The sequence below is a fragment of the Suillus plorans genome (genome assembly GCF_016647745.1).
Source record: "Suillus plorans strain S12 chromosome Unknown HD556scaffold_22, whole genome shotgun sequence".
NCBI classification, from domain to species: Eukaryota; Fungi; Basidiomycota; class Agaricomycetes; order Boletales; family Suillaceae; genus Suillus; species Suillus plorans.
In genome coordinates this window covers 19,483-33,063 of record NW_024537406.1, presented here as the reverse complement: position 1 = coordinate 33,063, position 13,581 = coordinate 19,483, and the positions used below count along the sequence as shown (strand labels likewise).

Genomic DNA, 13,581 nt, shown 5'->3' with positions numbered 1-13,581 from the left:
CAGCCAAGATGTCATCATCGAGATTCGATGTTAGATTGATTTAGGATTTGAAATTTGGAACGTGCGTGCGAGAACATTATAAGTCGTGATGACACTCTGAGAGATTTGAGGGCATTACTTTGAAGAAGGGAATGTTCGAAGACATTTGAAGTGTGCTGTATTGCAGATTGTTATAAGAATAGACTTGACGAGAATTTCAGTACGCACAAGTAATAGAATGGTTCAAACAAAATAACACGAGTCGCTCTGAGCAGAACAGTTGGAGTGTGACTAGCACGAACATGCCACCAGGTTGGTGGGTGCTATGGGTAGGCTTTAAAAGTGATGGGAGTGGTTGCGGAGGACTGAGTAGGTGGTGTTGGTGACAGTCGAGTCCGGAAATTGCGAGTCGAAGATGTGATTATTGAATGCGTGGAAGCTCACGTTTTTCCACGGGAATGCATTTATGATTAACCCAGAGTCGTGGCCTGCACCGATGTGCAAGCTTAGTTGGGGGAGAATGCAAGGTAATGATATCGAGTCAAGTGCCAGTGGGAAGGAAACCGTCACGGTTTTGTGCATGTACACATATGAATCGGTCACCCGCGCAATTTTTATGGGATTTGCTCTTTAGGTGCTTCTGGAACTCTATCAGGACGACTCGCGACTTACCTCTGGTTGCTATTAAACGTTAAACCCGTAACCAGTGTGACACAAGGCTTGGTGTCAGTGAAGCTGCAAATTTCAAACTCCGTGCTTCGCCTTGTCTATTAATTCCTGTTCCCAATTATGCCCATGCCCACTTTATCATCATAAACCAACTAGCTATACGACTAGTATGACATTGTATGTTATTCGCACGGTCCGCGACTGGGTACGCCAGCATCCCCAGTGCTCCAAATTGAAGTAAGTATTTAGTCCTTAGACCTCAGCTATGGCATCCCACTTTTTCAAAATCTCACAAAGACCACCTGATGAAATCATACAGCTTGTTCACAGCAAGTCTACATCCACGGTGAGCATCCCTTCTTTTCCAATTATTTTCGCTAAGCAAACCCATATAGAACCGGCTTTGTACTATAATCTGGTTAGCATGCAAGGACTCTAACGCCACAAGAATCCTCGAATCTTAAGCTTGATCGTCAATCGGAGTTCCGAGTTGTCGGTGTAGTCTCCGGCGTCGTTACAGTAGCTTGTTCATGCTAAATATAGAGGCCGTTTCAATCTACATTCCCACTCAGGCTATCCTATGAATGTGAGTCAACAGAAGGACATCAACTGCATGATGGATTCAGTGTGGCACGGTTTGGATCAGTTTTCATTGGAATGAGCGTTGATGGTGTACATTTGCAGCTGTATGACCCGGTCAGTTATTCCCGCAACTTCAAATCTCCAACTTTCTGATGATGTGCCAACAGAATTTTACCGCCTTTAGCCATTGTGCATCTGAGCAGCACTCATCTGCTCTCTCAACGCTCTCTTGATATAGGGGTGATGTTGCATATTCATCATACATCAATCACGGAATCTCAACCAAGACGTCTGGTGAAACCTGATGCTTTTCACCACCGCACCAACTCCATGATGCAAATCAAATATTCTGGGCTCACCATTTCTGGCATCCAGGTCATATGGTAGCCCAATTTCCGAGGCAGAGAGCGAGAGGGTGCGCATGAAGCGACAGATGATTTAAGGGTGAGATGAGACATTGAGACGTATGCTCGCTGAGAGGTATTGGTAGCCAGAGTAGGACGCGAATTTATTTCTTCATGAAAATCTCCCTATTTTTTACGACTGACTTTTCTGGTTCGGTATCATGCTGATGCAATGTGCATTTGCTGAGTGACCTTGGATGAGCTGTTATGCTCCCCGGGCCTGTGCTAGAGAGGCGAAGAGACATGAGACGAAAGGCTTTCCGATGGTCGCACCGTGATCAGTATGAATCAGACAGATGAAGGTAGTACGTGGTTGCATTAATGAACTGATGCACGTGTAGCAAAAACATCTCAAGAATAGCATCGGAAATAAGGCGACAAGATCACGAACAGTTCTTGATGTTGCTCGATCTTTTGCGGAGTTCAAGTGTTTCGCTCGCTCACGACCAACATTTACTATGATCCCCTGGATTAATTTATCTTTCCTCATGCAAAAAAATATCCACTTCGACCAATCAAAACAGGAACGGTCATCATCTCCTGATCTCGTTCGCTGATCTACGTACCGGATGGTGGTATAACTAGCAAGAATGCCATCGTCTTACATCCACCAAGTCCGCCTCTCACCCACACCCATTCTCTACCAGTATGACCATAGTCTTAAATGATCCCACTTGGTGGTCGGCCATCAATGCATCTCGTTTAAACAGCTATTTTGTAGGTTCGTGGAGAGCAGTCGGATGTTGAAGCTGACTCAGTCTAACCTTGACTTTTGTTTCTCAGTCGCCGCCTGTGTTGCAGTGATGTATGATTCCGGTGAGCATGATAACATCAAAGGATTGCTGATATTTTACCAGTACTTTCAGCACTTACATTCGGACAAGAGGTATGTTGATGGTATGGCCGGAGTGGCCATCTCGCTGAGAATGGCTTTATAGGTGGAACTGATCTGGGTGAGTAGAGTATGGTGTCAGAGAAACACACGTGAAAATACACTTGATTCCAGAGACAACGATGGTCCTTAATGACAGCTCTATATCTCGGTGTATGTAGCTTGTTGGTCGCGGTTGCCATGTTATGCTGACTTGATAGTATCTTAGGTGCGCTACCTTGGATTCTTATACGCTACGTATGTTCAGATGGCTACACTATCGGTGTTGTGCTAATCGTCTATACCTTATAACCAGCCTTGCCATCTTGAGTATGTCTCCTTAGTACATTCGCTGTATGTGCTTATTCTGACAAACGACATATAGTCAATGTTCCGACTATCTCATTGACAGATACGGTGAGTCTTCTGCACAGATGCCTATCACTATTCCCCTCCAATTAACTGCGGTGCCTTGTAACAGTGGGTGTGGTTCTTTGCTAACTTCTTTGTTCACTAATGACTGTTATGCTATACTGCCACAGGTGTGAGTCTGTTTGGACTGTGTGCTACCCGAGGCCGACCACTGACCGGATTTGTCAGGCGGGATTATCTACATCGCATGGATTTGGACAGGTGTTGTGGTATTTGCGATGATATGGGGTGAGCTTTGCACTTGCGATACCTCAGTGATATTGACTTGACTGAAACATGCTGCAAGTCATCATCATCACTCGGTTGTATGCCATGTATCAAGGATCTAGAAAGATCTTGATATTTCTCATTGTTACCTTCCTGCTTCTTAGCATTTTCGATGCAGTGGCCGTCGTGCTTATCACGATATATTCTTCAGGAGGTATGCTCCATTGTGGATGTAAAATAAACGTGTATGAGGCTCATTGATGAATGCTAGAGGAACTCATTCTCTCTGGCACTTATCAGTGCCTGATTCACGATACGGAAAGAGTCCTACTCCTTATGTCTGCTACTTGGGTGCTCGGCACCGCGTGGGAGGTCCTCGCGCTATGTCTCACAGTCTGGATTGCGGCCAAACACATCCGTGAACTGCGACAACATTCGGCAGGAGGGATTATCGAGGACTGTTTCACGGTGTTGATGAAAACTCACGTGGTTTACTTTGCGAGGTAAGCTCATATTGTGATTATTATTCCTTTTTTCCACTGAAGGGTCGGACGTGGTAGCTTTGTTGCTGTTTCTTGCATTGAGCTCATTGTTAATTTCTCTCCAACACTCTCAACGGTATGTCAATCTTTCACTTGTCTATGCACGCTACCACAATTCATCGTTTCTATAGGGCAGTTCCCTGGACGCTCAGATTATTTTGGGGGTTGTTCAGATTTTTGAGGTCGTGCAGATGTTTGTGCTGGGACCGCGCCTGATCCTTGGTGTTCGGGAATACCACGCCAAGCTCGTTGTCGATTCCGATGCAGCAACTGGTATGACCTCAATCGCTTTCCAGGAGCGCGTGGAAATATCGACTGGCAGTGGTGTGTGATACTCGGTGGAGTTAACGGGTTGTCTGTTGCCCTCCAAAGAGCAGGAAAATTTGCTTTTATTTATTACCACTTTCTTGAAAGTATTGATCGAAGTTATTTGGTGTTCCAAAGTAGATTTCAAGGAGACATACAAAGTTTTCGTCGTATTATTTATTCCAGTGATTTGCTATACGTGCTGATAATACTTAAATCGATGAATATCTGTACTGGCACTAGCTGCCCACGCACACTTTCACCAACCACTGGTCCTTCTTTTCTGTGCGATGACAATTGTTCATATGATTGCTTGGGTAGTGCGCGAGAGGACGGCCGAGGGACAGCGCACAACTTCAGTTCCTCAGCAATTCATACTCGATTCATCTTCTCGCCTCATGCAATGTCCCATGGACTGCTACTTTGTTTTTTTCGGCTGACTCACGCCAAGTGGCCTACAGATGATGCATTCATGCGCGAAGCACGTTCATGCATGCATAACTTAATGATACGAGGCATACTTGATGAGTCTACTTATAACGCAAGATGCATACGCTCAATTTTTGTCGCGGATTTCCTGCCCTACGACTTCGATGCGTCGACATAAGGCAGGGACGTTGGAGTTGTCACAACCTCAAACTTGCCAAGAATGAAGCATTGTGATGACCGTCTGTATTCGCTTGAGTGAAAAGTCGAACCAAGGAAAGAGTTCTACGACCAGATGGTGACAGAGTTAGCATCAACGGGGAAACATTAATTATAGACGGTACCGTCATAGTAATTATCTTTGTTTTTAAATGTATATAGTCTGGACGTACGTGGGATTGGCCTCGAGAGTTATACTCTATAGCAACACATGCTTGAAACATCATAGTCTCCCATAGTCAGATTTTCGGGCCTTGATCGAATGAAGATGGTACCCTCAACCGATGATCTCCATAAGTACCTAGCTAATCATCGACTAGTTGATACCACTCCGCTCTGTAAGTTAGGCTAGACGTCAACAACCTCAAGTTTGCCGATAAACCTTGACGGAAAATTCGGATCGCCACCGAACGTTGCGCGTTCCCTATCTCCTTTGAGTATATGAATCCTATCCTTGTCGATCCATATGTCGTCCAACTCTGGACTAGCACGATCGAACTTTCTGTCCGTAAATACGACCTGGACGTAAGGCAGGGATGTTTTCAAAATCTCTCCAAATTCCCTGGTAGAGGAGATGTATGTAGCAGACGGCTCTTTCACCACACGTCCTAGACCCAGCCTGTTTGTCACAGCTAGCGGGCTAAAGTCCATCAAATGTAATATGGAATGCCGGTTTTCTTCTCGCGTGTGGTGTACATGCAGGACTCGATTCCCGTTAATGTGACCTTTGAAATCATATGGGTGCTGGAAAAGACGAGTATTCGAAGGGCCCCACTGTTGCCATGGTATTGGCGCTGCTGCTGCCATTCCGTCAAGGTCGAAGAAAATCCTCGTGGAAATGATGAAGACTTGAGTACTAAGATAAAAATTAGTTTGAGCAGAAAACGCAGTAAGGCATACGAGTCGATGTGCAGGGTCTGAGGTGTATATTGTGCCTTGGGCTTGCATATGCGACCTTGAGCTATGCCCAATTAGTGATGGACAGGTCCGGTTCGGTCCGGTTCTCTAGGAAATTCAGAGAACCGTGGACCGGACCATCGGTTCAGTCCTCTCAGTAAGCAGAACCGTGGACCGGACCATCGGTTCGGTCCAATAATGGTCCGGTTCCGGTTCAGCAAGGGTTTGAACCGAGAACCGGACCCAAAAAATGTCAAACTTCATATACAATCCGGTTCATCTTCTCGCGCCCTGAACGCGATCCTACCGCTTGTCGCGTCTGGGCAGCCCTACGAAGCGCACCAGAAAACACGCACCTTCACTTCACGGTACAGCAAGTCTTCTTGGCTCGTCGTCGTGGTCTTCTGAGTATCCGCTGTCACGATTTCGGGCAGGTGAGGGGTTATCACCCATGGTGAACCCGCTTGAGTCGGGGCTGCGGCGGCCAGCCCAAAATTCTGAGCCGCTGCGCACGCTCTCGACACCCTCAGCGGTGGAGATGATGGAGTGTAAGTTGGAGTTGGTGTGTGCATGGGATCTGCCCATCGGGAGTGGAGACCAGGAAGAGGATTGGAGGTATTCACGAGTGGGAAGGGAGAGGAGGGCTGAACCAAGGGCACCTCCGTATAATACAAGGAGCGCGTGTGGAGATGCGTGTCGTGCGAGCGCAAGGAGGATAGCGCGCGGAGAAGGTGGGCCAGGGTTGACAGCGTTAAACTGGGGATTAGAGAGCGAGGGAAATGTTTGCGCTGAAAGGAAGATGACGTCTGCGTGGGGGATGAGCTGGTTGCATAAAAATGATCAAATAAAGTACGTTTCAAAAAAGTACAAGGACATACAGCTTCGACACCTTCTCGTGCCCTTCGGCCGAGATCCACGCTGAGAACACAATGTGCTCGCCACTTTCGCTCACGTGCAAGACCATCTACTCCAAGAATGTTGGAGAGCGTGGTTTTGATACTCCGTCCTTCAAAATGCATCCAGTCAAAAGGCGCTGGCGAGAGTGACCAATGTCATACATTGAAGGGAGGTACTGTAGGACTTATCAACGGGATGGGCATCAGGAAACACGCCAGAAATTCCGGCGTCTGGGACATGTTCTCAATTGAATAGAGATTCAAGTTATCGGTTATAACTAGCAATCGATTGTTCCCGAGGAAACAAAAATCGATTGTGGCGTTGGATGGGCCGGGTACTGTACCGCTGAGGATGCTTTACATTCAGAATCGATCGTCAAGTCTTTCAACTATTTCAAGCTAAAGCTCACACTGGATGTCGTCGAGTATTTCCAGTCCCAAATCTGCAGCTGCCACGCCTTGTCCAACGTTTCAGCGGTCAAGCGACGCAACAAAGCGATATGCCTCCCGAAACATTTGAGCTTCGCAAATATGGTTTCAGGGCAGTTTTCCGAGTCGCCCGATAGAAACAGTCTCTCTCCAGCAGCCTGAGGGTGAACACCATAACCATCCAGGGTTCCGAGGTTAATATAAACTGTCTTGTTACCAACGAGATAAGCGACAGCGATCAGGTTTTGTGCTGGGTCCATAAACACATCAAGGTTGAATGAGTGTGGAACTGAACACAACGTTCCTGGGAGCCAGCTTCGCTGAATTGACTGTTGTGAGGACTTTGGAAGTACCGGGAAGACCATGGCCGTATCTTCTAGTCTGCTCCACAAGCAGAAATGCTCGCCAGAAATACTGTTTTCCCGAGATCGCCGTGACCTTGTTATGGGGACCGTTTTGAAGGAAAGGAGGTCAACCTTGAACCATGCGTGAGCTTTGTCTCTCAAAAGTTGCAGACGCTTGGAAATAGGTATGCTATTGTCTGTGTTGGGGACAGCGAGCAACTGTTGTCCACTCATTTCAACGATGGACTGAAGTTCGGAGGAGGACAAGTACGTCTGGCGAAGGGTACTACATACCTGCAAAGAGGATCGTCAGAACAACAGTCTATCTAGATTCTAGAACAACGATAACATGAATGATGGCGACCCACAGATGTACACCGAATAATATCTCGGTAAGGAAGGAAGCTCAGAATGTAAAACAGGAGCTCTTCAGCAAGAGACAGGAAACCCTGTTTGGGGCTTCATCATGATCTCGTTAATGATACTAACACTTACAGGGGAAATAAACGACTAGTGGTGTCCTACAATTACATGATATCGGCAGCAAAGTCTCATCAATAAACTCCAGGAAGTAGTTTATATTTTACTTTCTTCGCCCAATTCGCCCAATCCTCTCCCATAGCACGCTGCAGCATCTTGTCCTCCACTGAACATCGCTTGACGATAGTCGAAGCGCCTATTGTAAGTGTGCAGAAGAGGACCGCTGCTAATACTTTCATGTAAGGCAGTTGTGGAAAGACAGACTGCCTCATCCACGACCCTTCGCTCCCGTGCGTGATGACCAACCCGACATATTGGAGAAGCGCACCAGTGTAACTTGGGTGACGGACGATAGAATACGGTCCGTTTGTCACGATTCTGTGCTCTTCTTTGACGCTGAGCCGGAAGCTCCAGAACTTTCCCAAGGTCGACATGCAATATCGTCTCAACACGCCACCCACCGTGACAAAAAGACTGCCAGTAAGGAGAGCGGGAGTGATTGGCGTGGGATGAAGTGTGTGCAAAAGCTGCACAGCGCTAGTACTATAGAGGCCCTCGGGAATCTGCGAAGGACCTATATGCATGGCCAGTATGTTGGCCACTTCAACAGATGTTGCCGTCCATACAACAATCTGTCATATTGTTCACTAATCTATACAGACAAAAGATCGATACGCAGGAGAGACACACCTTGACCAAGTCTGGAAACTGAAGATCTAGAAGCAGGCTCACGATTGAATCGGATGCTGACACCACCTTCTCTTGAGATGATGGGGGCAGACTAGAGGGAGAATTCAACGAGATATGCATGCCAATGGCCGAGGCCACGAGGAAGGGGATCTTTAATAGACTCATGCTGTATTGCTGAACCTGCGATAAGCCAAGTTAAATACCTCTCCGAGCATCGAGTACCCTTTTATGACTCCGAGCTAGCCTTGATTAGGGATCCTCACAACTGGAAGCCCAAGGCTTATGCTTATCCGTGCTTATAATTATACCTCCCCCCAGTTGCGTAGACGTGGATTATGTGATACAATAGTAGTCCCACTCGTCAATTAGCAGTGCAGTATAACTGTCATAAAATGAACGTGGATCTGAAGCTGGATGGTACTTACCTCCTTCTTGTCCCGCTTCCTGAACAAAACAAGCCTATTTTCAAGTCTTTCTCGACCTATGACAGCAAGGTCCATGTCATATTCTCGGACCAGTGGACATCGGGAATGGGAGGGGGCGGCGGGACCTTCTTTCTCATGGCGTTAACGAGACTCGGCCAGATGATCGATAATCCACTGGCAGAGAGAGCGCTCACTAGCAGAGAGAGCGCTCGATAGCACTTGGCTAACGCGGCAGCGCATTGTGACACATTTCGGTTTGTTTACATCCATGTGTAAGCATAAGCACGGATGAGAATAAACCGTGATCCCAGGTGTGAAGTCCAAACACTAATAAACAACTGAATTTGCGCACTGAACCATTCCGTACTTCACAAAGGACCTCGAAAACAACACCTTCCTCGCCTCCACCAAAATAGGGCGCTACTTCTTGCTGCATCCCCCCACAATGTGTCCTCTCAACGCACTCGCCATAAACTACTTACCACAGCTGCTACATTCTTCAGTAAGTCCCATTGCATCATAACGACTGATACCTGCGCCAGATGCGAGTGTATACATATGGCCTTGCTCGATTCTCGAGACAGAGGTGTGTGGAGGCTGAGGTGGTGCTGCAGCAGTGCGAGAACTTCACTCGCTTAGTGCTCGTGCTCAGCACTTGCACACTCCTGGCTTGGATTGACACCTGCATGTTCTGAATCAGACCCAGGCGTCGTACAGGAGTACAATTGCAGCGCGACTCACGAGCTGCCGCCTCCGCAGCTGTTTGAGCCTCAGTGCTGAGAAACAGGGACTTCGGTGACCTGTCAAGATAACAATGCCGATGATGCAGTGGAAGAAGCAAGGCTCACGGTGTACATGATATTGCGCTGCTGGCTAGATTGGTGCGTTCAATGTCTTTGGGGGTTTATTAGGGTAGCTTTTGTCGCCTGTTCATTGACAATGCGAAGAATTTTTAGAGCTTTCCTGTGTGTGGTCTCGTTTGCAATGGCGTGTCTTTTGTTTTTGCTTTCTTTCTCTCATTTTCCTTCCTGAGCAGTGAAGCAGCGTGGCATGATCCATCAGATCGCACAAATACTATTGTGTATCTGCTCGTGCTCGTCCTTCGAAGTGAAGTAGACTGGAGTCTACTTGTGGCTATCTTTGGTTAGACAATTTTCACGAACTCTAAATTTCCCTTTCTGCGTAATTTTTGATTCCCTAGCTGATAGAAAACCTGCGACGGCCTGTGACACCTATTGTATTATATTACTTTTCTTAATACGATTATACCTTTACTTTCTCGCGACTCATGCTCTCGAGTGTTCTAGGCAATACAATGCAATAACGTGTCATAATCCATAAGTTTATATAGGCACTACCAGACACGACAGGTGCGTGCTTATTTGTGATGTGTCCTATGAGTATCGAAGAAAACCGTCAAGGCTGAACAGAGCCAGCGAACTGCATACTAAAAATGTATCCGAGGTAGTCCATAGCGAGTGAGTACATAATCGAACTAATATGATGCCTTCAAGCGTCCACCTGTCTGTCCTATGCATTGTTGGGAGAAGGTCTACTAGCATCTTCTGAGAATCTTTTCTCGATCATATATTAGCTGCACGATGCTTTGGAGGGGCAGCTACTGTACACTCACACGACATCTGGGGTTGCTGCCATGAACGCTGAGAGAGTGAGATCCACTCCATCGTTACCAGAAGAAACACGATCCGAACTCCAGAAGTCCGTGTGCATTCGTGTGACCAAGAGAGATAGAGCAACGACCTGAGTCCTGCTGTCCAATTAGTAACTACCACTTCCTCCAAGCAAGATTGAACGAACTCTGCAATCATGTGTATCACCGAAAACTACATCTCGCATTAATGGGGCGGCTTTCAGCGTGCAGTGACTCACCGGAAGGAAGATTGTGGCGAGGATGACACCAAGAGAGAAACCTGTGCCATTTAGCAAGTAAGCATGCATCCAAGAATGATTTGGGCACGAACAAAAGCTGCAGCTAAAGTACAATAAATTATGTCGCATGAGACCACGCATAAGACGGTTTTCGATCTTCCAGCCACCATGACTCTCGAAGGCGCGATACAGTACCAATGCCAATAATTCTGAAAGAGCGTAGATGTAAAGGCATGTAGTTAGTTTGAATTCATGTTCGAGTAGCAGCTCCTAATACCGACCAAACTCGCCAAAAGCTAGCAAGCAGTACACGACAATCACTGAAGACCTTGCCTTCGTATCGAGATATATAATACCCCCAGGGATCGAGCACTCTCCTTTATGAATCGATTAGAGGTCGCGAGCTGAGCAGGTAAATGTTCTGAAAGATCTACCCACCCATTGATGGGACAATATATTGAAAGAAGCAGACGACAATCGGGAGTAAAATGACCTGCGGAGGATGGGTCAGACATATCATCTAAGAGTCGGCGACAGTCTCGTCTCACAATCACATTGATGATTTTGAACACCACGAACCTTCTTTTCTGCTCCCATACTGCAATTGTTCTAAGTATGAAGATGCCTGGACCATTAGAGATGCATGCAGATGTTAGAACGCAGGATCAGTAACAACTCATTCGATGGGTGAACCCACACTCAGCGTCAACCATCAACAGAAACCCCACACCTAATGAGGTGTTAAACGCAGAGTCAGCATGCGTCGAGGTAAACCATCATCAGACCCACATATATTTGCTATATATATCCAGCGACAAAGCTATGACGAGGATATGAGTTAAATTCACATGTTTGCAACATTTGACCATACAGTGGATGAACCACGAGGCAGAAAAGTCACTGCGGAACATGGACGCATTACACCCTGAGGACAATATGGAGATGCAAATCCGATGCTCACCGAGCATATTCAGTAGCATGAAGACAAACGGAGTGATGCTGCATTTGAGATACAACAGCGTGCCAAGCCCATGCCGAGAATCAAGAATAAAAGCGACCTGCGTCAACTATGGTTCAGAGTATATACTATAGGGCGTCCAAGCAAATTTCCACTTGCCGAGTCAGGCATGCAGAGTATGCAGTCGTATGTCTTGATTTTGAAGAAAACAATGAGTCATTGCAAGGTCATGATAAATTCTATAACTCACCCAAAGCGATGTTAATGCAACTGGAAACTACCCAAGGGTAGAAACACTAAGTTCGAGATCAGACAGCGGTAAACGTGTAGAAGCGTATGATTGAACAGGAATAAGAAAAGATACCGGTACATGATCTAGGCGTCCGGTATAAGTATGCGTTAGGACAAACAGGGGTAAATAAGGTGCGGTGCCCAATCAGCGTGATGTCGTATAAGCAGACGTCATCGTGTCGTCATGCGTAAGCATAGACATGCTTACACCCTCCCACCCTATCGAGCTTCTTTCTCTCTTTCCCAGACATCCAGGGCCTCGCAGTCCTCCAAGTCACGGCGTGGTAGCCATTCGTCTTCGTCAGCACCATACCCGACCCAGCGAACCAGATACTTTTTGCCTCTGCCGACCTTCTTCTCATCTACAATCTTCTCGATGAAGTTCTCCATTTGTCCGTCTTCTGTGACGACGGGACCTGGCCGTGGGAACTCGCGTGAAGGGAACAGCGTAGAGTCGTTTGGGTGGTAAGGACGAAGTTGTGAGGAGTGGAAAGTTGGGAAGATGTTTGGCGAGTTCGGGAGGTCGAGCGTGTATGTCGAAGATTCCGGATGTGTCTCGATGATGGCGTAAGGTCCGTCGTACCTGGGCATAAATTTAGCTACGCGTTTATCACCTTTTTGCATATATTCTCATCTGCGATGTTTGGTGGACAGCATGACCTTGTCTCCCACCTCTAGAGTGCGTTCCGGTGTGCGGTGCTTGTTTGCTTGAGTTGCTTGCATGGCTTTCGCTGCTAGGAGGTTATCTTGGGCCTCCATCACGTCGAGCTCCAGCTGGGAAATCAGCGCACGCGCGCGTTTGTCTTCCGGTACTCCTTCGGCAGCGGGTTGTTGCGTGAGAGTAGTGCTGCCGTGGTCCGGTTCGGTCCGGTTCACAGAGGGTCGAGCGAGAACCAAGAACTGGACCTAGGTCCGGTTCTACCAGACTCAACGAACCTCGAACTGGACCTTGGCGAACGGTTCAGAATGGTCAGGTCCGGTTAATTTCAGGTTCGAACGTGAACCGAACCAAATTTATTTACAATGAGCAAAAAAAAACATAAGTAGGTACTCATAGCTACACATCCAACTACACAGCTTCTGCCTCGACTGTCGCAGAAACATGGCCATTCCTATATGCCGCCTTTAACAACTGTAATGAGCCAAACGTGGACGATGCGAGTGCATTGCGTCGCACGGTGGAGGTGATCCCTCCGCTTGAGAAAGCCTGTTCGGAGGGGACGGAGCTGCCCTGGATGGGCAAATAATCGCGCGCAAGGTGTCCTCAGGTTCGGCTTCGGCTTCAGGTTCGGCTTCGGGCTGGTCCTCCACGGGCTGGTCCTCCAAAGGATCGGTGTCATGACCAGCGTCGTCGTCATCAAGGCTATCCTCATCTGATAATAGACATGATAAAACCTTTTTGTGAGCCGGTTGAAGTTGAAGTTCAGTAGCGCTAGACAATGCACGTTTGCGGTTTGTTGAGCTGGTGGAGGTCGAGGTTGAATAAATGTTCTCAGCATCCCGGAGGCGAGCAGATGGCTTAGAGGTCCGAATGGATCGTCGAGCACCAGCTGTAACTGGTGTTGGTTTGCGCCCAGTATTCAGTAGCATAGAGAAGGCATCCTGAGGAGGATTAGTAGATGATGATGGCTGGGGGGCAGAGGA

The 13,581-nt window shown here is 47.3% G+C and overlaps 6 protein-coding genes across 6 annotated transcripts; 1 reads left to right on the top strand and 5 right to left on the bottom strand.

The window, feature by feature from the left end:
* Positions 1–1,952: 1,952 nt before the first annotated feature.
* Positions 1,953–4,214, top strand: HD556DRAFT_1526678 (uncharacterized protein). The gene is made up of 12 exons (XM_041309316.1): positions 1,953–2,355; positions 2,418–2,450; positions 2,501–2,520; positions 2,573–2,587; positions 2,641–2,679; positions 2,735–2,763; positions 2,822–2,835; positions 3,106–3,165; positions 3,224–3,358; positions 3,416–3,647; positions 3,705–3,762; positions 3,818–4,214. Exons 1-12 carry the CDS (start codon positions 2,283–2,285, stop codon positions 4,016–4,018), a joined length of 909 nt encoding a protein of 302 aa, XP_041161175.1. The 5' UTR covers positions 1,953–2,282; the 3' UTR covers positions 4,019–4,214.
* Positions 4,215–5,069: 855 nt separating this feature from the next.
* HD556DRAFT_1192985 (uncharacterized protein) lies at positions 5,070–5,486 on the bottom strand (the record flags this gene model as incomplete). Its single annotated transcript, XM_041296222.1, has 1 exon — positions 5,070–5,486. A coding segment is annotated over one exon (417 nt), but the record flags the coding sequence as incomplete, so codon positions are not given.
* A 175-nt stretch (positions 5,487–5,661) lies between these two features.
* Positions 5,662–6,690, bottom strand: HD556DRAFT_377218 (uncharacterized protein). The gene is made up of 2 exons (XM_041310424.1): positions 6,413–6,690; positions 5,662–6,356 (listed from the first exon to the last, which is right to left on the bottom strand). The coding sequence occupies exons 1-2, from the start codon at positions 6,551–6,553 to the stop codon at positions 5,898–5,900; spliced, it is 600 nt and encodes a 199-aa protein (XP_041161173.1). The 5' UTR covers positions 6,554–6,690; the 3' UTR covers positions 5,662–5,897.
* HD556DRAFT_376273 (uncharacterized protein) lies at positions 6,597–7,622 on the bottom strand. The gene is made up of 3 exons (XM_041310423.1): positions 7,572–7,622; positions 6,841–7,497; positions 6,597–6,785 (listed from the first exon to the last, which is right to left on the bottom strand). Exons 2-3 carry the CDS (start codon positions 7,435–7,437, stop codon positions 6,696–6,698), a joined length of 687 nt encoding a protein of 228 aa, XP_041161172.1. The 5' UTR covers positions 7,438–7,497; positions 7,572–7,622; the 3' UTR covers positions 6,597–6,695.
* Positions 7,623–7,630: 8 nt separating this feature from the next.
* Positions 7,631–8,940, bottom strand: HD556DRAFT_1364350 (uncharacterized protein). The gene is made up of 2 exons (XM_041302739.1): positions 8,374–8,940; positions 7,631–8,315 (listed from the first exon to the last, which is right to left on the bottom strand). Exons 1-2 carry the CDS (start codon positions 8,536–8,538, stop codon positions 7,758–7,760), a joined length of 723 nt encoding a protein of 240 aa, XP_041161171.1. The 5' UTR covers positions 8,539–8,940; the 3' UTR covers positions 7,631–7,757.
* Positions 8,941–10,098: 1,158 nt separating this feature from the next.
* Positions 10,099–12,049, bottom strand: HD556DRAFT_1364341 (uncharacterized protein). The gene is made up of 13 exons (XM_041302738.1): positions 11,897–12,049; positions 11,650–11,838; positions 11,560–11,588; positions 11,478–11,508; positions 11,386–11,418; positions 11,237–11,313; positions 11,127–11,181; positions 10,970–11,065; positions 10,781–10,897; positions 10,689–10,729; positions 10,617–10,642; positions 10,432–10,566; positions 10,099–10,371 (listed from the first exon to the last, which is right to left on the bottom strand). Exons 2-13 carry the CDS (start codon positions 11,666–11,668, stop codon positions 10,329–10,331), a joined length of 702 nt encoding a protein of 233 aa, XP_041161170.1. The 5' UTR covers positions 11,669–11,838; positions 11,897–12,049; the 3' UTR covers positions 10,099–10,328.
* Between the last annotated feature and the right edge of the window lie 1,532 nt (positions 12,050–13,581).

Coding starts and splice junctions, on each gene's coding strand:
- HD556DRAFT_377218 (XM_041310424.1), bottom strand. CDS start 6,553: ATGCATTTTGAAGGACGGAGTATCAAAACCACGCTCTCCAACATTCTT. Junction 6,357..6,412: donor CACGAGAAGGTGTCGAAGCT/GTATGTCCTTGT, acceptor TTATGCAACCAG/CTCATCCCCCACGCAGACGT.
- HD556DRAFT_1364350 (XM_041302739.1), bottom strand. CDS start 8,538: ATGAGTCTATTAAAGATCCCCTTCCTCGTGGCCTCGGCCATTGGCATG. Junction 8,316..8,373: donor AGTTTCCAGACTTGGTCAAG/GTGTGTCTCTCC, acceptor ACAATATGACAG/ATTGTTGTATGGACGGCAAC.
- HD556DRAFT_1364341 (XM_041302738.1), bottom strand. Junction 11,509..11,559: donor TGCCTCGTGGTTCATCCACT/GTATGGTCAAAT, acceptor TCCTCGTCATAG/CTTTGTCGCTGGATATATAT. Junction 11,314..11,385: donor GTTGATGGTTGACGCTGAGT/GTGGGTTCACCC, acceptor CTAATGGTCCAG/GCATCTTCATACTTAGAACA.
- HD556DRAFT_1526678 (XM_041309316.1), top strand. CDS start 2,283: ATGACCATAGTCTTAAATGATCCCACTTGGTGGTCGGCCATCAATGCA. Junction 2,356..2,417: donor TTTAAACAGCTATTTTGTAG/GTTCGTGGAGAG, acceptor TTTGTTTCTCAG/TCGCCGCCTGTGTTGCAGTG. Junction 2,451..2,500: donor TGCAGTGATGTATGATTCCG/GTGAGCATGATA, acceptor CAGTACTTTCAG/CACTTACATTCGGACAAGAG.
- HD556DRAFT_376273 (XM_041310423.1), bottom strand. CDS start 7,437: ATGAGTGGACAACAGTTGCTCGCTGTCCCCAACACAGACAATAGCATA. Junction 6,786..6,840: donor AATACTCGACGACATCCAGT/GTGAGCTTTAGC, acceptor CTGAATGTAAAG/CATCCTCAGCGGTACAGTAC.